General features: G+C 41.6%; 1 protein-coding gene across 3 annotated transcripts in view; it reads left to right on the forward strand.

Annotated features, from left to right (window-relative positions):
* LOC139552538 (transmembrane protein 164-like) overlaps positions 1 to 22,383 on the forward strand; it is a 41,802-nt gene extending 19,419 nt beyond the window's left edge. For 2 of the 3 annotated variants that reach the window (XM_071364357.1, XM_071364359.1), the window contains exons 2-6: positions 1,637 to 1,686; positions 5,205 to 5,271; positions 11,986 to 12,064; positions 17,614 to 17,714; positions 18,168 to 22,383. In XM_071364357.1, the coding sequence (XP_071220458.1) occupies positions 1,637 to 1,686; positions 5,205 to 5,271; positions 11,986 to 12,064; positions 17,614 to 17,714; positions 18,168 to 18,374 (504 nt within the window). In that variant the 3' untranslated portion in view covers positions 18,375 to 22,383. Of the gene's footprint in view, positions 1 to 1,636; positions 1,687 to 5,204; positions 5,272 to 11,985; positions 12,065 to 17,613; positions 17,786 to 18,167 lie in introns of all 3 variants that reach the window. The other variant, XM_071364358.1, reaches the window with a different exon arrangement.
* The last annotated feature ends 894 nt before the right edge of the window (positions 22,384 to 23,277 follow it).

Below are 23,277 nucleotides of genomic sequence, written 5' to 3' on the forward strand. Positions count from 1 at the left end.
CTTTCTAGTTTTCCCCTTTTTAGTTAACACTATCAATGTTTCCCTCTACTGTGGGAATTGCCCATATTAGCCACTTTCAATGCAACACACCAAAACAACAAAACTAACTATGCAAGACTTCGTATGCAAAGCTAACTATGCAAGATATTTTCTTGCAGAATGCATCAGAGTAGGAGTCTATTGCATTGACAGGGATGACTCATGCCGCACCGGTCTGTAGAGTACGGGCTAACTAATCAGCTGCAGTATCCCTATATACAAATATACCATTACCATGTATGGATCTGACCATTCACTTTGAACTGGACTGTGTTTACAGCATGAGTGGTCACGAGTAGATGTACTTGTAGAGATCAAAGCAATAGCTGCATTTAGCCACATGTGCACATTTGTTCATAGTTTGTGTTAGTGAGTTATTAGCCCAGTTATAACACCTTTCTAGTCAACAATGGGGGAGTGGTTGCTTCCTACAACAGCACAAAATGTGTGCATTTCTAGCAGTGTTGTATTTTTAAAGGGGCAGTGTTGTATTTTGAGACGGGCTTAAATAAGTAGCCAATACGTACAGGGTAGCATAATTTGTCTGATTCTCTGTAATAATGGTATGGGAATAATACTTTATTTTGTAAAGTGGTTTCTTGTATCAAACAACACATTTTGTCACCTTATCTGAATGACAAGTGGATAAACAGGTTGTCAACTCTGCATATTTTTTCCAAAAGTCTACATTGAACACCACACATTGGTTGCTACTGTAGGCGGAATGACAGCACAGCTATTTCCATGCTAAAATATTATGGGATGCATTTTGTTTTTTATGGTAGGCCACTCTGATAGGCTTACATTATGATCAAATAGCCTCAGTAGCCTTCTTGGCAACTGTTATAACTATAACCTAAAACAGGTACAGCCTGTGTTTGTAATAAAGCTTTTTTGTACACAAAAACCAATTCTGATTGGCTGGGCCTGGCTCCCCAGTAGGTGGGCCTGGCTGCCAAGTGGGTGGGCCTATGCCCAAGGCCCACCCATGGCTGCACCCCGGTCCAGTCATGTGAAATCCCTAGATTTAGGGCCTAATGAATTTATTTCAATTTACTGATTTCCTTATAACTCAGTACAATCTTTGAAATTGTTGCATGTTGCATTTATTTTTGTTCAGTATAATATTGGTGGTCAGTCTGATTTATATAACCTGTTGGTGTTGGGTGTCACTAAAAACCTATGTCCATTCTATGACCTTTTCAGGATGCAGCTTTTACAACGACTCTCAAGGAAGCACCACGGCCTACCCAGTATCTCGTGTAGCACCACGGCCTACCCAGTATCTCGTGTAGCACCACGGCCTACCCAGTATCTCGTGTAGCACCACGGCCTACCCAGTATCTCGTGTAGCACCACGGCCTACCCAGTATCTCGTGTAGCACCACGGCCTACCCAGTATCTCGTGTAGCACCACGGCCTACCCAGTATCTTGTGTAGCACCACGGCCTACCCAGTATCTTGTGTAGCACCACGGCCTACCCAGTATCTCGTGTAGCACCACGGCCTACCAAGTATCCGTAAAGGACCCGACTTGGAGTTGAATATATCAGTAGCATATTTATTTTTATCAGTGTTCTTTCATCTTTTTCCACAGATCTTCTTGCTGGCCTGTCCCCCATGTAAAACAGCCATGGTCCTCTTTAGGTGAGTACCTCCATTCTACACACTCTCACCGCCATGAAATCCCAACCCCACCTCAACAAGCCACCACCCTCAAATACGTATCCAACCACCCTCACCCCAAGTACCCACCCATTCTATCCTCCTGACCACACCACGTATTAAGGTGTCATGCTGAGTTAGCTATGTGAGAACGCAGACTAGCCAGTGACTGGAGTTTCCCAGGCATTACTTCACCTGACTGTCAAAGTTCTTCTTAAAATAGACCATCACCCTGTCAACACCTCAGTGCTCATCTTATGACTGAGTCCCAGCACAGTAGGACACTGAACTTAGCCAGGAACTGCATGTACAATATGTGAAGCTGAGGGGAATTCTGAGGGTTTACCACAATCTGTTGAATCGGTTCTCTTCCTTGTGAAGTTGCTCTAGCTGGTTGCATGCATTAGGCTACACTCGAGAGACGAGGAGGGAGATCCAATGAGACTGACTGGACACTGGCTTCATGGTTCCACAACACTGTTAATGCCCACTTAATTTGTAAAAGATAAATATTGATAAATTACTACCTCAAAAACGTAATATGCTAAAATTACAAGTTAATTAGGGGGGATGGTAACTTCAGAACCAAGGTGGGGTGGACAAAAAACAGGCAACACTGCCCCCCCCTAATCTGACAGTGGGGTGGTAGATGCCTAGTCTCCCCTATGGCTCAGCTCAGGTGCCTACATAGTACATGGACAAACATTAATTACACACACACAGTTTTACTATCCTTGTGGGGACCAAAACATTTATTACCCTTCAAAAGCCTATTTTCCCTAGCCCCTAACCCTAAAATAGCCTTTTCCTTATGGGGACCGGCAAAATGTCCCCACTTGTCTGAATTTTCCTTGTTTTACTAACCTTTTTAGGACTTCTGCAATGCCACGAAAGTGAAAAGAACATTGTGGTTTTAGAATGTCACAAGAAACAGTTGACTATGCTGTTGATATATGACCACTGTGCACATTTCACCACACCAGACCATGACATTTCAAACCAATTCCATGCAAATTTAGTTCCATCATCTGGCGGTCAGGCTGAGGTTCCTTCTCAGGACATTTCATAATCACAGCCGAGGTGTGTAATATTGCCAACATCCCACAAGAGTTTTTGTTAGTCCACTTGTTTTTGAATTACTGTACTATCATTATTGAAGCTCATGTTGGAAAAAAGCTGCTATAGTACAACACATCTTCAGAAACAATGGACACCCATGGCGCAACAAGACTGAAGTCAGACAGTGTAGTCTGTATACTTGGGAGACCCTATTTTTCCCCCCTTTTTCTTCCCAATTTCTTGGTATCCAATTGGTAGTTAGTCTTGTCTCATTGCTGCAACTCCCGTACGGACTCAGGAGAGTCGAAGGTCAAGAGCCGTGCGTCCTCTGAAATATAACATAACCCAACCAAGCCGCACTGCTTCTTGACACAGTGCCCACTTAACCAGGAAGCCAGCCGCACCAATGTGTCGGAGGAAACATCGTACATCTGGCGACCGTGTCAGGGTGCAAATGTAGGCATATAAATGTGCCCATTTGGGGATCTGATAGTATTTCTGATTGGCTTAACGCACCACCACTGATGAGCTGTGGAGCTTCTCAAAGTAATGTTTTCTTCACCTCAAACAACAAGCAAACAGTCTGTTTTTACATCCTTTGAGAATGACAATAGTTCCTCAATGTATTTTGAAAAATCTTTCCAGCTTTCTCCCTTTCCATAACCACTCAGCGTGAAAGGGAAAAATATCATGCTCTGATCCAGTGGAAACATCATAAAATATGCCTACCTGATTACTTCTTATCCCTTGCGCAAATAGCCTACAGCTGTGTCTGTCCCGAGCTCACTGGTGCAGGAAACTGAGGGCCCAAAATATTTTATACAATGTTGCAAATTTGCTAGCACACTTTGGGCTGGACCAAAGTTAATAGTTGATACAATGTTCCAATGTGATTCCTAGGATATTTATTTTTATCAGGATATTTTCTACCTGTAGGCTGCAATGTTTTTATTTGTTGGCTTTATAGGCATTTTTTTTTTACATAGTTGGCAATTGAAGTTACTTTTTAAGTTTGTATAATTTTGATTTTAGATTGACAGAATTTTGATTAACAGACCAATTATTTTGAGATACAAAGTCTTTATTATAAATTAAATTAAACTGTTCCACAAAAATGTGCATATGATAACCATAACTGGCACGCAGATCAGTAGAAATTGTCAAATAAATTGGCATTCCACATGAGAAAGGCTACACGAGGAGTCGGCAACCTATTACTGGCAACTTCAGGAGAGTAACGGCAGTCTGCGAACACCAGTAGGAGCGGGAGGACGCTCGTCAAGTTACGTTTTTTTCCCCTTCTGGTTATCTTGATCTCTGGCTTCCTTTTTGAGTCATTATTGTCTTATTTCATCAAACATTGCGCTTAATTAAAGCTTCAGACAAGCTCAATGCATATATATATAGTTGATTTATTAAAACACAAGGTGTGTGTGTGTATACATGGTAAAAATGCATGTTTAAAAATGTTGACCAATCGATTAGTCGAAAGAACAGATTATTGGTCGGCCAAGATTATAATTTTTTTTGTCAGTGACGAGCCTAGTAATATGAGCAAAACAAATGGGTGAACTGCCGATTCATAACATTTGAATTGATTTTCTGACCAACGCATGCTACATTTGGATCGGTTTGTGGTCAGCGAATCGATGCACTTGTATCTTAAACATTTGATTCGTGGACCGATGCGTATTGGTGAATCGTTCCATCCCTAAAGGATCCCCATAGAGAAAAGAGCAGAGCCATTTGTTGTGGAGACTCCAACTAGGATCCGTATCACAGCACCAATCACTCCCAAAGTGCAGACATGCCTGTCAGCCTCTACTTATGTGGGTAGGGTCTTATAGCAGAGGGAGGAACCCTAAGGTGGGGGTCAGTACAGAACACCTGGGCCCTGTTCTCTGTCCTCTACTTAATTAGGAGGGTTGGAGCTGGACCACAGCCATGCTGGCCTCCAAACCCTCCCTGTTCCAATCAAGACCCTGCCTTGTCCTTCTGCCATGCAGTCAGAGGAGAATTGAAATGTAGCTGAACTAGTCTGCATAGAAACAAAATGACTGAAAAGGATATGAAGACTAATCTGGGTTCCCTGAGGGAAGGAAATGAGATGTAATGCAAAAGCTACAGGATTATGTCACGTCACATGGGCCATGCTGAAGATGATCAACAACCAGATGTAGGGTACACTACAAAATGAGGATATATACTAGTATATGAGATACACAAACAATGAATCTACCTAAATTATCATCTGCGGATGCCCAAGTTCATTGCATTAAACCACCAGTCCAAGTGTAGCACGTTTCCATACTAGCCTAGCACTTTGACAGGTGCTGGTTGGTATCATATGGTATATGATGCATTTGGCTTGCAGAGTCTTAAGCAAACTCTTCTTTGTTGATTATGGAGTTAAGTGTGTGACGTGTACTCTCTGTCCGCAGGCTTCAGGTCCATATGCTGAACGGTGCCCTACTGGCCCTCGTCTTCCCTGTGGTCAACACTAGGCTGGTAAGAAACCATCACCTATCTGTTAAATTCACTGTATTAGCGAGTACTGCAGTCACTCACAATTAGACTTCCACTCTTTCATAGTTTCAAAGATCATATTTCATTATGCATATCAAATACAAATATTGACCTAGTATGTGAAACACAGAAAAACACATCTTGCATTGCTTATGGTTAAACAGTATTTTTCAAATAAATACAACTTTATCAGGAAGCTGAAATACCATGTTTGTTTGAAAAATACAGTAACAGCACATAGAAAAACTCCAAGGTTGCATCTCCTAGCCTTGTGGGAAAGTAACATAACTGTCCTTTGTGCAGAAGATGGACACAGCGATGACGTCCTACTGTTCTCAGGGACTTGATGAGATGTTTTTCTGTAACCAAATGTAACCGTCTCTAGTTGACAATGGCAGATGTGTAATGCATCTCAGAAAATATCAACTTCTCTCAATCCAATGTAACCATGGTGACGTGGTCATAGAATAGGATCGGGGAGAAGATACTCTTTTTATGAGCCTTCCGGACTCAGTAATTGAATGTGAAACAGTAAAAGCAGAGCCCTACAGTAGCTGAGCTTGGCTGCTGCTGACAGAATAACTGTGAAGCTGCCCTGTCACAACCCCCACTTGCTCTTTTTCTCTCTGTCCTCAGGCTGTTCTTCTTGCTGCATTTCCCTTTTCCTCAAGAGTAGCTCTGCTCCCTGCTCTTGAATAATGTCTCTCTTGCTGCTAATCACATCTCAGCCATGGAAACCAAGCCCAAATTGAATTAGGCCTATTCGGCCCATTCCACATTTCATTACCACCTTCCCAAACATTCATCCATCAATGACTCAAAAGCACTTCAGTTTCTCTTGTTCAAAAAAGCACAGTACTCAATTCAATGCTGAGTCTGGCCCAGCCCCTGAAATGACTCTGACAACATTGTATGTGAGGATTCTTTTGGCTTCCTCTAGACTTCTGCCTTATTGGTTTTGTTCCAATCCCCCTACATACCTCTGGGAAGTAGAGGTGTTGTGATCATATCCTGTAGGTCTGATGATCTGATTTGGAAGTGCACTTTTACTGTATGCTATGGGTCAACAACTCAGCTTTTGAATACCACAGGTCAGATGGTTATAAGAGTTTAGTCTCTTGGTTCCATCTCATGGACTATATGGGGCATGTTCTCTAGGCTATGGACTTTCTCTGTTTTAGTGTCAAGTCATCTGTTTTGTTTTAGTGTCAAGTCATTGTGTCTCATACACATGCAACAGACGTCCATTAATGTGTCAATGGCACCTTGCTCGTGGGCAGTGTGGAATATCATGTTTCAGGACGTACCTGGGGCTGTTCAGGAGAGTGCAACATTACATAAGTTTCAGATAGAATGTACCTCAACTACTACAGTACAGCACACTGTAAATGTGGTACTTGCACTGATCCTGTATGTACACTGAACAAAAATATAAACACAACATTCAACAATTTCTAAGATTTTACTGAGTTACAGTTCATATAGGGAAATCAGTTAATTGAAATAAGTTCATTCGGCCCTAGTCTGTGGATTCCACATGACTGGGATACAGATATGCACCTGTTGGTCACAGATACCTAAAAAGTAGGGGCGTGTGTCAAAAAAAACAGTCAATCACCATTTTCCTCATGCAGCGTGACACATCTCCTTCGCATAGAGTTGATCAGGCTGTTGATTGTGGCCGGTGGAATGTTGTCCAACTCCTCTTCAATGGTTGTGCAAAGTTGCTGGATATTGGCGGGAACTGGAACGCTGTCGTACGCATCAATCCAGAGCATCGCAAACATGCTCAATGGGTGACATGTCTGGTGAGTTTGCAGGCCATGGAAGAACAGACATTTTCAGCTTCCAGGAATTGTGTACAGATCCTTGCGACATGGGGCTGTGCATTATCATGCTGAAACATGAGGTGATTGCAGCATGGCACAACAATGGCACAACAATGGGCCCCAGGATCTCGTCACAGTATCTCTGTGCATTCAAATTGCCATAGATAAAATGCAATTGTGTTTGTTGTTTGTAGCTTATGCCTGCCCATACCATAACCCCTCTGCCACCATGGGGCACTCTGTTCACAACGTTGACATCCGCAAACCGCTTGCCCACACGACGCCGTACACGCTGTCTGCCATCTGCCCGGTACAGTTGAAACTGGGATTCATCCGTGAAGAGCACATTTCTCCAGCGTGCCAGTGGCCATCCAAGGTGAGCATTTGCCCACTGAAGTCGGTTATGACGCCGAACTGTAGTCAGGTCAATACCCGGGTGAGGAAGCATGCAGATGAGTTTCCCTGAGATGATTTTTGACAGTTTGTAAAGAAATTCTTTGATTGTGCAAACCCACAGTTTCATCAGCTGTCTGGGTGACTGATCTCAGACGATCCCGCAGGTGAAGAAGCCGGATGTGGCGGTCCTGGGCTGGAGTTGCATACATTTGGTCTGCGGTCATGAGGCCGTTTGGACATACTGCCAAATTCTTTAAAATGACGGAGGTGGCTTATGGTATTGAAATTAACATTCAATTATCTGGTAAATGCTCTGATGGACATTACTGCAGTCAAAATGCCAATTGCACGCTCCCTCAACTTGAGACATCTGTGGCGTTGTGTGACAAAACTGCATATTTTAGTGGCCTTTTGTCCCCAGCACAAGGTGCATCTGTGTAATGATCATGCTGTTTAATCAGCTTCTTGATATGTCACACCTGTCAGGTGGATGAATTATCTTGGCAAAGGAGACCTCACTAACAGGGATGTAAACACATTTGTTCACAATTTGAGAGAAATAAGCTTTTTGTGTGTATGGAACGTTTTGGGGGATCTTTTATTTACGCTCATGAAACATGGGACCAACACTACATGTTATGTTCATATTTTTGTAGAGTAAAGCTTACACTTCTGTTTTTTTTAACTTATTTCAACAACAAAAATATATATATATATATATATATATATATATATTGTTATACTTTTTGATTCCCAACTGGGTTGTTGGGAAGGGCTTGCTAGTTATTCATTTCACTGTACTTGTGCATGTGACAAATAAAACTTGAAACAATTGTGTAGAATATGATTGTCATGAAGAATAGGAAATTGTCTGCTCTATTCATTACATTTCTATCTGCTACATTTCACCTTACTGAATACATCCTGTGTATGATAGATCCTTGCCAGGATTTAACTAAAGGGAGGTGTCAGTGGAGCATAGAGATTCATTTCACACATCTCAAATTCCCAGTACTTTTATTGTTTGAACAGTCAATATCAATTCCTTTATCATAGAGGGAGAAGAGGAACCATATCTTGGCCTTGATGCTGGCACAAACCTGGGGGGTTACACTCACATTAACATCTGCTAACCATGTGTATGTGACAAATACAATTTAATTTGATTTGGTGTGTAGGGACGGGCGTGCTCTGTCCTGGGGAGGAGCCACAAGCTACATCAGCGTATTCCAAACTCAGTCCTGGGGACCCCAAAGGGTGCACGTTTTGTTTTTTGCCCGAGCACTACACAGCTGATTCAAATAATTAAAGCTTGATAATTAGTTGATTATTTGAATCAGCTGTGTAGAGCTAGGGCAAACACCAAAACGTGCACCCCTTGGGGTCCCTAGGACTGAGTTTGGTAAATCTGAGCTACATGGTGAGGGGGATGAGGGTTCACACATACACTGCGTCATCAAAGTTTTCTTTCACACTGATCTGTGCTTTGTAATGCTATTGCTATTTCTCAACGGTCACACGCTCACGAGAGATCATATGGCTGTGTTAGTGTGTTGATAATGTTTAAGATGTTTTAATGTTATACATTTAGATAGGCCTATTGGGTGTGTTTTGAAACTTGTAATTTCCCGAACATGTAAACAGTACTGTATGTAAGGCCTGTTATAATGACGTTGTTGGTAAAACATTTAGAAGATCAATGTTATCTTCCTGTGTTTCATATCCAACTATCGGCTGTCTGTCCAGAACACACATCAAGCACTTTTTCATTTCATATCTCAATAACAAGGAAAGCATGGCCACACATTTATACTTCCTTCCAAACTATTTTCTAAATAGTTGAACAAAGCACACATGGTGCTAAATATCCAGACCGAACAAGACATTCATTTTTATTTTAGTCCAGTTCACAATACCTGAATGGAATTAGTTTATTTCCTGAAGATTGTTCATCTATGCTGTCCGGTTTGGACAGATGGTCATTCTGATGAGCAGTAAGGATTTGGAATTGTTTTTGTTCATACAGAAGATTTGTCTGTCTTTTTAAAAAGTGAATGCATCCTTTGAATGTCTCAAGTCAAGTTTTCCAGCCATGTTGTGTCAACTGTATTGAATGTTGAACAGCAGTAAAGACAAATACTACTTGCATAACTATGGCTTCATTATGTGGCTTTGCCCTTCGGTATGCTTGAGTCCCTTTGACTTGCTCTGGGCCTGTGACCACCAATTCCTACCTCTTTTACTGCTGCCTGGCAGTCGAAAGGCAGACAGGCAGGCAGGCGAGGTTTATTGTGTTGTTGGCTGAGTAACAGCAGCAACATGTGACAGGCGGCTCTCGGGAACCCCTGACAAACAGTGAGGCTCCTCTCACACACAAACATGTGTCATTTAGCAGATCCTCTTATCCAGAGCTACTTAGTTTGTGAATTCATGTTAAGATAGCTTGGTGGGACAACCACATCTCAATCATAGCTACTTTGAGGAAAATTGTATTTACTATCAGCAAAGTCAGTGGTCACAAAAGGCAAGGGTGTGGTTTTTTTTGGGGGGGGGTGTATCCTATAGCAGAGACACGGTCATCCAAAGGTCACATCCGATCATCTAAGGCAGGGATGGGCAACTGATGGGGGTGGGGGGCACATATACAATCTGAACTCATCATGGGGGGGGCGCAATGGCTCCCGCATCTGCGTACCCTCATCCATACCCACACATGCAGTCAGAGCATTTTGGGGGCCCCAAATCTACATTTTGTTGGGCCTTCGTGCATATTCTCTACAGCGTCATGTCCAAACTGATGCTGACGTGATGGAGGCGCCAGAAAAATTGGCCAAACATAAATGAGACTTCTTTTTTTTAAATTACAGAAAATTGAGGCTAAACGCCAGTCATGTTTGGCAAATAATAATTAACATTAACGTCTAAATAATTGAATCACATGCGCCGAATACAACATTAAGTGTAGACTTTGCCGTGAAATTATTACTAAACGAGCCCTTTCCCAACAATGCAGTTAATATCATTTTAATTTAACTAGTACGAAAAATAAATAGATCAAAAGAAAATAGTAATACTAAAATAACACAATAAATAACAATAACGAAGCTATATACAAGTTGTCCTCAAGGCACGGTTCGTTTTAGATCAAATGGTCACAAGACCAGAGAGTGCAGGAATTGCGCTCCGCAATTCACATAACTTGAATCTGAGTGGAGGCGGTCAGCATTTTACGACTATTTAACCATAAACTTAATTGTTGAAACCCTGAATGTTTTATTTTATGAAGCATGTCTTACCTTGTTTCAAAGTAGCCTAGCCAAAATACTACCATAGAAATGTTGAGGGAATTATTTTATTAACATGACATTGAAACCAGCATTTTTCTCATTGGTTTTCAACAGTATTTTTTTGTCCAGAAAACAAAGGCATAATCCTAGTCATATTAGTAACCCATGCTAGTTGATGCATTTTTAGTGCTCCAGTCTTTCTTAATTTCGAATGGATATTTTCATCAATGTCACATGAAACTGCTCACACATGCGGAGCGCTTTTGAGAACGGTGTTTTCCGCTAATTGCATTTTGGAACATTCGCACGTATTCTACAGCCATCTCTGCATTGTTGAGTTGATAATATGAAGAATTAAAACGTTTATCAATATTTTAGGCTAAACGGACTGATCTGTTGCATCAGCCTCATTTGCTTATTTATTTTTATTTTTTATTGTACAGTGGTTGTATGATTTTAGGATCTGTAGTCCCAGAACTGTCCCAGAGTCTATTTTCAACCATAGACACCGACGGGGCGTCCTTCATTTCAAGCCCTGGAGGGAAGAATTTTTTAAAGACATAAGTATTTTTTGTAATTGTAATGTTGCAATATTTTAAAGGCTACAAAGGGTGGCCAACCATCCTCTAGGAGAGCTTTAAAAGGGGAGTGTTGTATTTTGAGACATTTTAATATCTTACTGAGTGACTAAAAAAAGAAAGCTGTTTGCTTGACTAAATCTAAAAAACAATAAGCTGATATGGGCTAATTGTGAGGTACTGACATGACGAGAGAGAACCTGCTGATGCACAACCAGATTATGCACCCTATGGATTCCCAGTGCTTTACCAACTCTCCCTTTCCGTTCCAGCTCACCATCTCACTCACAGATCCTTTTGCTGTTATGGCTGGCAATTTACAGATTGGTTACACTCCTGCCTAGGGAAGGGTTCTCTTTGTTTTCTACGGAAGTTAGCCTAACTGAATCCAAACCACCAGTCATGTTTTGATCCAATTGTGCTCTCACACACACAGTTTCAAACATGTCCATAGCCAGACAATGTGAATTGCAGGAGCAGGGCATTGTTTAACATTCAATATATTAAGGCAAACACTAATTGTTGACATGTACATATCTGTACTGCTATAATGAAGCTGATGATGATCATGTAGATACTGAACACTGGTCAATTTTGTTTCTTCAGCTTCCATTTGAGAAGGAGGTCTACTACATCCAGCATTCCTTGCTCTACCTGGTGCCTGTATACCTCTTCAGGAAAGGAGGTAGGTGCCGGCTTCTTTTGCACTTATGGAATTCTGTGCTTTGTCTCCATTCCATGGGTGCTTCACTATCATTGAGAATTTAAACCATCTTGAGTTACTTCTCACTACTACCTTAACTCAACCAATCAAAACCCTCCTCCAGTTATGAGATTGTTTCAGCGAGAGAGGCAGAGCCCTGGAGTAAACTAGACTGCCATCTAGTGTTGTGATGCCATTCTTGCAAACACTGTTGACATTACATTTATTTTTCGTGAGAATGTGATAATTTTCCATGTTTAACATTAAAATAAAACATAATATGGCAATAAAAAAAATATGAATTTAACAATTCAGAGGAATAGAGACTACGGTGGCCTATGTTAAAATTAGCTCCAATACATAGTGAAATGGATCCCCAGTCAACAACAGACTAGGCTACAATTTGAACAAAAAGAATGGAATGAACTCTCCATCGCGATCTACCATTTCTCCAATAGAATGAAAAAGCAAAACTGCTTCAAAATGAAACCGCTCTGACAGCTTTAAGGAAAAATCGATAAGGTCACACACCACCCTGGCTCCTAACAAATTCAAACTAATTTGGAACAACAGTCTGATGTATTACACACAACATATCTGTGAACATTAGGAATAATTCATATCCCTGTCATAGCAGCATCACTGGCGAGCCTAAAAAACTAGACAAAAACCAAGTCCATACCTGTACTGTAGAGTTAACAGTATGACTTAAAGGTGCTACACATAGGATTTTTCTGCATTGTAATTTCGAAAATGTCCGTAATACAGTGCCATTCGAAAGTATTCAGACCCGTTAACTTTTTCCCAATTTTTGTTACATTGCAGCCTTATTCTAAAATGTATTAAATTGTTTATTTTCTTCGTCAATCTACACACAATACCCCATAATGACAAAGCAGAAACAGGTTTTAGACATTTTTGCTGTCACGTTTAAATAAGTATTCAGACCATTTACTCAGTACTTTGTTGAAGCTCCTTTGGCAGCGATTACAGCATCGAGTCTTCTTGGGTATGACGCTACAAGTTTGTGATGAAATCCTGCACGGAGCCTTCACTGTGCGCTGCCTCTTTTAAGAGCGCTTCAGCAGTAAGGAAGGAGGATATAAAGACTGCTCTTCTGGCTCTCTGGGAGGTAGCTCTTGGTTGGCAGTTTGATTGTGTGCAATGCTGCATGAATCTTGTTTTGTTTTCAGCGTGTTTTAGTTTGTAAAGTGTTTAACTCTATCATCGGTGTGACCGCTCTAGGTCATGATTGTTCTCTTTTGGGACCGCACTGGTTATGAATTGCATGAATTAGTAGCAACATTGTTGCGAAGTTTTGACATGCAAACAAATAAAGCATCAGACGGACAGACAGCTGTTGACTTCAGGCTTGCAGTTGCATTAAGATCTCTTTCTCTTCCCTCTATCGTTCCAGTGCTTTACACTGCAGCAGGCTTTCTATTTTTCTTATGCGCTTCCCGTTGATGTTCATTATCGCTGGACTCTTATTGCCCTGCCAGAAGTATTTGGGTTGACATTTTAGTTGAGAGGGAGGTTGCTTGCAAGTTTGTGTATTGTTATTTGAACTGTATTGAGGTGGTGTGATTCTAATGACATGTAGCCGAGAAGATTTTGGACATTTTAAGGCCTTTGTTTTGTCTATGAACACCCCCACATTCATACCCTCTTGTAAATAGTTGCGGTTCAATTGCTCTGCCATTATTATTGTATGAGGTATTCTTGGTGGGGTTACCCCTGTGCTGTAACGTGGGTTTTATAGGGTGTGTATTCTCTTTTCTCTCCTCTGGCAAACAGGCTACACTCTAGGCAGTCTCTTCTGCTGATGTGTGGGTCTGGTAGTGGTACTCTCTCTATTCTACTCTTTTCCTTTCGGCATGGTTAATACCTGCTTGGCGCCCGAACAAAACCTTTATCTTTACCCCTCTCTAATAATACCGCTACAAGCTTGGCACACCTGTATTTGGGGAGTTTCGCCCATTCTTCTCTGCAGATCCTCAAGCTCTGTCAGGTTAGATGGGGAGCATTGCTACACAGCTATTTTCAGGTCTCTCCAGAGATGTTCGATTGAGTTCAAGTTTGGGCTCTTGCTGGGCCGCTCAAGTACATTCAGAGCCACTCCTGCGTTGTTGGCTGTGGTTTTAGGGTCGTTTTCCTGTTGGAAGGTGAACCTTTCGCACCAGTCTGAAGTCCTGAGCACTCTGGAGCAGGTTTTCATCAAGGATCTCTCTGTACTTTGCTCCGTTCATCTTTGCCTCGATCATGACTTGTCTCCCAGTCCCTGCCGCTGAAAAACATCTCCACACCATGCTTCACTGTAGGGATGTTGCCAGGTTTCCTCCAGACGTGATGCTTGGCATTCAGGCCAAAGAGTTCAATGTTGGTTTCATCAGACCAGAGAACCTAGTTTCTCATGGTCTGAGAGTATTTAGGTGCCTTTTGGCAAAAGCGGGCTCTCATGTGCCTTTTACTGAGGAGTGGCATCCGTCTGGCCACTATCATTAATGCATGATTAGGGGGGTGCTGCAGAGATGGTTGTCCTTCTGGAAGGTTCTCCCATCTCCACAGAGAAACTCAAGAACTCTGTCAGAGTGACCATCGGGTTCTTGGTCAACTCCCTGACCCAAGGCCCTTCTCCCCTGATTGCTCAGTTTGGCCGGGCGGCCAGCTCTAGGAAGAGTCTTGGTGGTTCCAAACTTCTTCCATTTAAGAATGATGCAGGCCACTGCGTTCTTGGGGACCTTCAATGCTGCAGAAATGTTTTGGTACCCTTCCCCAGATCTGTGCCTCGACAGGATCCTGTCTCGGAGCTCTACGGACAATTCCTTCAACCTCATGGCTTGGTTTTTGCTCTGACATGCACCGTCAACTGTGGGACCTTTTTATATAGACAGGTGTGGCTTTTTCCAAATCATGTCTAATCAATTGAATTTACCACAGGTGGACTCCAAGTTGTAGAAACATCAAGGATCAATGGAAACAGGATGCACCTGAGCTCAATTTCGAGTCTCATAGCAAAAGGGGTGAATACTTACAGTATGTAAATAAGGTATTTCTGTTTTTTATTTGTAATAAATTTGCAACCATTTCTAAAAACCTGTTTTTTTGTTTTGGCATTATGGGGTATAGATTGCTGAGGATTTTTATTTAATCAATTTTAAAATAAGGCTAAAACATAACGAAATGTGGAAAAAGTCAAGGGGTCTGAATACTTTCCGAAGACACTGTATATCTGCAGTAATAGTGGAATGATAGTGTTTCACAGTATTATTTACCCGCCAGTGTTGTGATTGGCTGGCCAGTGTTGTAATATTCGTTTATTGATATCTCCCGCCGGGCTGGCACCTGTTGTCAGTGGGAAAGCTGTTTTTACTTTTTTGGCTGTTATCTAGTGGAAATCGGGTCAAGCGGCCAATGTAGAAATCACTCATTTCCTGGCTGCTAAAATTATACACTGTTTGCTCAATTTTAGTTTGTGAGAAAACATGCACTGAATAGTGTAGGGACTCATTGTAAAATATTAACAAAAAGGGGAGTCTAGGGTGGGAAGGGCCTCATTAAAGCAAAGGCTGCATTTGATTATTATTGTGAAACCGAACAGCAAAAAAAAACTAGACGCCGCCATCCATACCTACTCAGTACTGTTTCCTTCTGTTTTCTTATGTTTAAGCAACCGCATTGGACAAACAACAATTGCATTGTCAGTACACATTTTCACATGATATTCAATAAAACTCCATACAAATATTATTAAAAATACAAATGTTCTTAATACATGCACACACTATCTACTCAACACTTTTTTTTAACATAGTGAAAAGTAGGGCTGTGCTGAGTACTCGGACAAAACAAGTATCGAAACGGATATGGAGAATTTTTCAAATACGATTATGACACAAGTATTTTCTAATTATCCGTCATCTGGAAAAATTAATTTTCAGCTGACAGCACGCATTTTTCTACCACTCAAATAGTGTGAAGCGCTGGGTGCTCTAAACTACTATTAGGTAGTTGTTGTCTGTAGATCAAATGGGCGGGGTATTGGTTGAACCTGCTGCAATGATTAGATTAGAACAAGCCGCTCTCATTTTCCCAGACAGACACGCGCGGCTCTGTGTCACACACTCGTCTCAGGGCACAAGTCTCCCTTTCTCCGTGTATAAATCAGAATCCGTAGCTAGTCATTGTTAAATCAATTTATTTCCTGTTGACTTTTGTGGTGGAATTATTGTAATCAAAAGGAGAGACTTTTAGATTTCTTCTAAACAATCAAACTTTATTATTTCATTAGTGCAGTAATGGAGCTGGTCGGTAATCACCCCTGGAGGTGATCACTGAGAACTCAACCAGTGGATTTGAGAGACAGCATTTTATAGCAAAGTCCATCCTCCTGGATGTTCATGACAAACAAAGGCTGTATGGAATGGGTCACAAGGTTGCTAATAATTCACAGCAAACAGTATCTGCTGTAAATACTGTCCTCATTGTATGGAGACCAGGGTCTGGCCCCCCAACTCCATACTGGAGCCATCTCCCCCTGTTACCCCAGTACAGAAACATTAACTCATGCTATGGAATGCAGTATGACCCAAAGACATAAATCTCCTGTCAGTGTTTAATCTCCCAGAGGCCCACCCTCAGTAGAACACACACATATGAGTGTTCTAACAACCCCTTATTCTGTTGCATAAAACAACCATTTGATGCAATTACAGTATTATAGCATTATCTTGCAATTTTGCTCTCACACTTTGCCGAGGCCATAAGCTGTTTTTGTCTGTCTACTTTGCCTTGTTTAGTAGGCCTACTTTCTGTCCGCATAATTAGTATAAGTCTCTCGTTTTGTCGTGATCCAAGCCCATGCTTGCTTGCTACTTTTTCTCGCCCAGGCATGTTTGCCATGCAACAAATCATTAGAAAATAATATCACAAATGTAGATTTTTTTTTTGTTGTAAAAGTGTTGGGAGAGAAGTTTTGCTTCTCACGAAAGTGAAACAATATATGGGGCTAAAAATTTGCCTACCTTCATCTGAATCTGTCTGGAATAAATGCGGTCAGTAGTAACTGGCCATGCATTAGGCAATTTATTAGCCTATTCCGTTCATAATTGAATAGGACCAAGTAAGTAAATCATGTGACTTTTTCATTTGTCTTTTTTTTTTGTCTTTTTTTTTTTTTTACAATGAGTGAAGAAACTTAATGATGTACTCTGGGTGATATAGCGCAGAAATGCACACTTAAGGTATAGGCATTACCAGCATTTTAAAGTGCACTTCCGGGTTTTCCGATCACAAGTAATTCCCATTACGAATATGAGTACGACAGATCGGCACACCCATTGTGAAAAGGCATGCAATAGTGGGTCTCGGGAGCAAAAAAATCCACTGCCAGCTGCATTCTTTAATTTTCAAGGGAACTTGAGAATACCCATATTGATTACTCTGCCATAAAATTGAAGAAATCCGTAACTGTATTTTCAGTTCTGTTTTGAATAATGTTCATACATTTACTATTCTTCTCTCCCCCCCAGGTGTGTACAAGCCGGAGCCCCTGGGGGACATGTGGTGGGCTATCCTCTCCACTGGCATCCTGTTCCTTTATCACTTCCTGTTCCTGCAGGGCCTTGGCCTGGTAAGATTGATGGAGGGAGCCCTCTACTGGACACTCGGTGCAACTCCTCTTCACTCGCTCTTAAAGGAGAGGCCAGTAACAAGACACATGACACAGATATAGGAGTCAGACACTAATGTACAGGTCACACTAGCATGACTAATGAGCTGCATGACACAGCAGACTGCTCTTCTCCCACACTGCTTGACTGATGGCACGAATGAAACAAACACCAAGCAAGGCCACCGTCACAGTAGGTCTGCTGAAGGGAGAACGGCTCATAGTAATGGCCGGAACGGCGCAAATGGAATGGTATTATACACCTGGAAAGCATGTGTTTAAGGTATTTCATACCATTCTACTAATTCCGCTCCAGTCATTACCACGAGCCAGTCCTCCCCAACCTCCTGTGGCCTCAGTGTTTCTCCTTCTACATAGTCTCTCACTTTTGTCTCTTTCTCTCCCTCTTCCCAGATGACTGAGGTCAACCTGAACAACATGCTGTGTCCAGCAGTGTCAGATCCATTTTATGGGCCTTGGTACCGGGTTTGGGCTGCGGGTCACCAGACCCTGTTGACCCTGGTCCATGGAAAGGCCCTGACCCTCCTCTCCCACCACACCGGCCCCACCTGCAGGTACTTGCTGGATACCGCCAGACTGCGCAGCAAGAAGATTGACTGAACATCCACACACAGAGACAAACACGAACGTAGCCTTTTTCAATCCAAACGCCTGTTCTTATGTTGGGATTTTCTATCCACATTTTTAATGCATCTGTGCCACTTTTACCATATTTATTTCTACTGTAAAGAAATAAGCATTTCAGAGTCAATGAAATATCATTCCTTTAGTGTTTGTGCTGGATTGCATTATATGCATGCACAATCATGGGCGCCTGATTTTGTCTGAAAGTGGGGGTGCAAATGCTTGGAAGGGGGGGCTTGACTTTTTTTGGCACCGTTTGAAGCGCTGTCACCATAAACATTAAAACAATTTACTTGTCTCAGCAGCGTACATATTTGATTAAAAAGGGTAGAAATGGCTTATTTGGTCAAAATTACTTAACAAGCCAAGCACACAGACCCGGCGCCAGGACAGGTTTTAAGTGATTAAGGGGTGCAGTTGAAATCGGTGAGGGGGGCACAATTTTTAAGGGTTCTTGCATTGGAATTATATTGAATTCTTATCACGCTATAACGTAATAAACTAAGTTTAAATGCAGATACTCAGACCAGTGAGTGCTTTTTGAAGTGACAGATTAACGTGAAATCTGTAGCCCAGCTCCACTGTGCTGTATCAGCACAATGGACAGCGCCCTACACAAGGCCATTTTGGTAATGAATATAGGCTACAATATAGGCTTTTTATAATAGGTGAATTGCCTAATGTGAATGCAGGCGTGCACACAGCTGTCTTACCAAAATAATGCAAACTAAATGCTGAAAGTAGTAGACTAGTTATTCATGCAAACAAAAATACTGAATAGCAGTTTGGCTTAGAAAAACGACACAGCGAATGTGAACAAATGAATGTGAACAGAACAAAACAGAGTTAGGCCTATAAACAATAGCAGATTAATAAAGGCATGACAGAATCTAGGCTAGTTACATTAACAGTAAACAAAAGGAGAATGCAAATAACCACAGTCTACAGCAGGGCTCTCCAACCCTGTTTCTCCCCCTGTAATCAATTAAGCAATGCCGGCCTACCATAAATACGTTTCCATCTCAGTTCCTTTTTAAAAACATGAAAACCAATAGGCTGCCAAGAAAGCATACGTTCTATTTCTATGGTGAAATGTATCGATATGTAGCTATCATTTGGGTTCTTCCATTAGAATTAGAATGAATTCTACTTATATCACAATAAATGTAAAAGTTCAAAGGCCGAGACCATTGAGTGCTATATCAGCACCATGTACAGCGCCCTACACACTAAGCAAGCCCTTTTTGGCAATGAAAATATATTTGCCATTCATACTCTAGGTTGTTGCTGAAAAGGATGTCACTGGCTATACTACCAAGATTATGATAAAACCAACCAGCTAGATTGTTTCTTACCTTTTCAGAAGAGTTGCAGCCTCCTTGATGCTCTGTGGAACTTCCTGAGTAATCAATCATTCCATTCTCCCTGAAATCTTCTTGTAAGATCCCCCTCAAATGGAGGGGGATTGGATTAGTTGAGCTTTCCTTGAGTGTAGCATGCTTCATCTCCTGACTAAACACATTTGTCAAAGTGGAAAAGGAGTTTGTGCCAGTTGCCTATCATTAACAAGTGTTGACACCTCAGTTCCCATAGGACTTAAAACTTTGTTTTCTTTCCACAGTGCAGTGCATTTCAAATGCTTCATGCGTTCCTAGCGAATCCTTTTATTCTATCAATAGCATGCTTCCAGTTAGAATACCCGCCTTGGAATAAGGCCCAGAAAACCTGCAGCTAGGGTAGAATTCTTTGCCAACCTGGGCTGGCTTCTTTGTTCCAAGATCATCAGGAACAGGTGGAGGGGTCTGTGGAGACATTATGCTAGTGGTGCTTGTGGAAGAGTGAGTAGGCTCTTCACGCTGAGCTAGCTGGAGCTCGGCAGCATCATCGCTGCTGAGCTTGGCGGAGGTTTCGTTTCTGATATCCATCGTGGCAGTGGCAGATTAGCTGGTTAGAGCAAAATAGGATAATAACACTAACACCCTTTACAGCTAGCTAAGAAGCTAACTAAACTCTGTAGTGGTGGGGCTTTAACTGAACTTGACCTGCCCTTATAAATCAAAATCAAATGAGCCTATTACAGGCAGAGGCGTATCACATTATTCACGTAGCCTACCACAGATGAGCAGCATTTGCCCCCTGCTTTTTATGGAAACCCAAAGGAGTCATACCTAACCGCCCAGTAGCTTTCCTTAGCCCCCCTACACATACACACACACACTCTGAGGTGCGCAGATACTGATTTTGCGCCAACCTGTCAGTCAATAATTTGAACTTTTTTGCTGTTTTTATATAGAGACATAAAACTGAAGTGGCTAAGCCCCCTTTTGCTCCCTCGTGGAGCCGGGTCCGCAAGCAGAGCTGTTTTATGGAGATCCAAATACCCTGTGCTTTTTCATTTAGAACATAGTCACATACAGACACCACTTGGTTATTATAACCGTGAAGTGGCCATTGTGCGCTCGCATATGGGGCTCAGCCAGAACTGTTACGTTTGTCACTTAATGAAAAAAAATTAACAATGTGATTTAGTTGATTTGAAGTTGGGGGAAATAGATGGCAAAAATGCAGAATGGTGTTAAATGCCTGTAAACAGCTTGGGGAGGAAAAATATTTCACAGATGTAAGCATGTAATATTAGGCCTACTGATTATTTCTCAAATGGACATATACATTTTAATACAAACATTACTAATAATTTAAAATTATCCAATGGATGATCATTTTCTGGTAAAAAAGTGGGGGTTAAAACTGATGTTTGCACCTCTATTCTGAAAGTGGGGTTGTAGCTGCTCCATTTTCCCCATTGCTCAGGCGCCTATGCGCACAATGGGAAAGACTTCTGGAGTTTGGTAGTTCTTGATGTGGGGCTGGCCAGATGAAATTTGCCTTTGTTTCTTGTTTTGTTTTGGTCCGATTTTCTGAATACGAGATACTTTTTATTTCTTAAGTTACCTTTTGTAGTTATGTTCAGTAAAACATTTTAGGGCTCTCTTAGATGTCATTGTTATTGTACACTTTAAACTCTTCATTTGGGTTTGCCATGCCAGTTGGCCTGGATATGGGTCAAGTTGACATTTTGTGTTTGTAACATTTCATCTGTGACAAGTTTAATCCATTGTAAAAACCATCACATTATGATTGTTTGAAGAGTAACAGTTGTGAAGCAGCTTTCCCTGTCATGATATCTGTGGTCAGACAGCCTCGGTCACAGCCTCTTCAATGACTTACATGGACAAACCTGTTCCTCACGCGCTGGATCAAATGGTATATATGAAAGAGGCTCCTGCTTCTTTATCCCATTTCTCCATCACTGATTTTCAAAACTGCAAAGGTGAAAGAAATATGATGTAGGGGGCCTTTTCAGAGACAAAGACTGTTTTCTGTCCTATCAGATTATAATGGAGGGGAAACGACAGGAAAGTATCTTGATGTAGGTATTTTGGTGCAGCACGGTTGTCGAAAGGGTGAGAGGAACAATGTCCTGTGCCTGTTGAGAGATACAGGGATCTTAGAGGAAGAGATGGCCTTCAGAGATTATTCATTAAATATATATTTTTTTTAATCATGGGCCATATTCAGTGGGTCACAACTGTCAAGGTTGCAGATTAAACTATAATGTTGATTATTCTCTATCACATGAGATTGTGAACCAGGCTTGTTCTTTACTTTACACTTCAGTCTACATTCTGAGTGTTGTGCCCCAGGTTATTTAAGGGCCATCCCAATTTCAGTCCATATCATGTACCCCAATATATTTGTTCTATATACATGATCACATAGTGCATCTGTTTATTGATAACCTGCATAGCTCTACGTTGCGACAGTAATTGGGAACCCCTGTTATAAGGGAAGTATTACAGCCCATTGAAGAGGTTTTAAGTAGCATTTCCTATTCACTTCGATCATTGGATCGCTCCCATTTTGTAATGAGGGATATTTGTGTTACTTTACAAGTACACAATAAAAAATAAAGGGATATGGTTTACTTTTGTAAGCTTGTTTTTTTTCTGGGTGAATGTGCACTGTTGTATTTATTGACAATAAAAGTGATTTTTGCCCTTTAATTGTATTTTCTCAGTGAATACCTCAGGTACTAATAATACACTGAACAAAAATATAAATGCAACATGTGAAGTGTTGGTCCCATGTTTCATGAGGTGAAACAAAAGATCCCAGAAATGTTCCATACTCACAAAAAGCTTATTTCATTTGGTGCACAAATGTGTTTACATCAGGGTGGGTGAGCATTTTTCCTTGGACAAGACAATCTATCCACCTGACAGGTGTGGCATATCAAGAAGCTCATTAAACGGCATGATCATTACCCAAGTGCACCTTGTGCTGGGGACAATAAAAGGCCATTAACATGTGCAGTTTTGTCACACAACACAATGCCACAGATGTCTCAAGTTTTGAGGGAGTGTCCAAATGGCATACTGACTGCAGGAAAGTCCACTAGAGCATTTGCCAGAGAATTGAATGTTCATTTCTCTACCATAAGCCGCCTCATGTTGTTTTAGAGAATTTGGCAGTACATCCAACCGGACTCATGACCGCAGACCACATGCAACAACGCCAGCCCAGGACCTCCACATCCAGCTTCTTTACCTGCAGGATCGTCTGAGACCAGCCACCCGGACAGCTGATGAAACTGTGGGAAACAGTCTCTCTGTGTGCTCGTTGTCCTCACCATGGTTGTAACCGACTTCAGTGGGTAAATTCTCACCTTCGATGACCACAGGCACGCTGAAGAAGTGTGCTCTTCCCGGATGAATCCCGATTTCAACTGTACCGGGCTAATGGCGTCGTGTGGGTGAGTGGTTTGCTGATGTCAACCTAGTGAACAGAGGAGTGAGTGAGGTTATGGTGAGGTTATGAT

This window comes from Salvelinus alpinus, chromosome 24 (assembly GCF_045679555.1).
Source record: "Salvelinus alpinus chromosome 24, SLU_Salpinus.1, whole genome shotgun sequence".
In the NCBI taxonomy this organism is placed as follows: domain Eukaryota; kingdom Metazoa; phylum Chordata; class Actinopteri; order Salmoniformes; family Salmonidae; genus Salvelinus; species Salvelinus alpinus.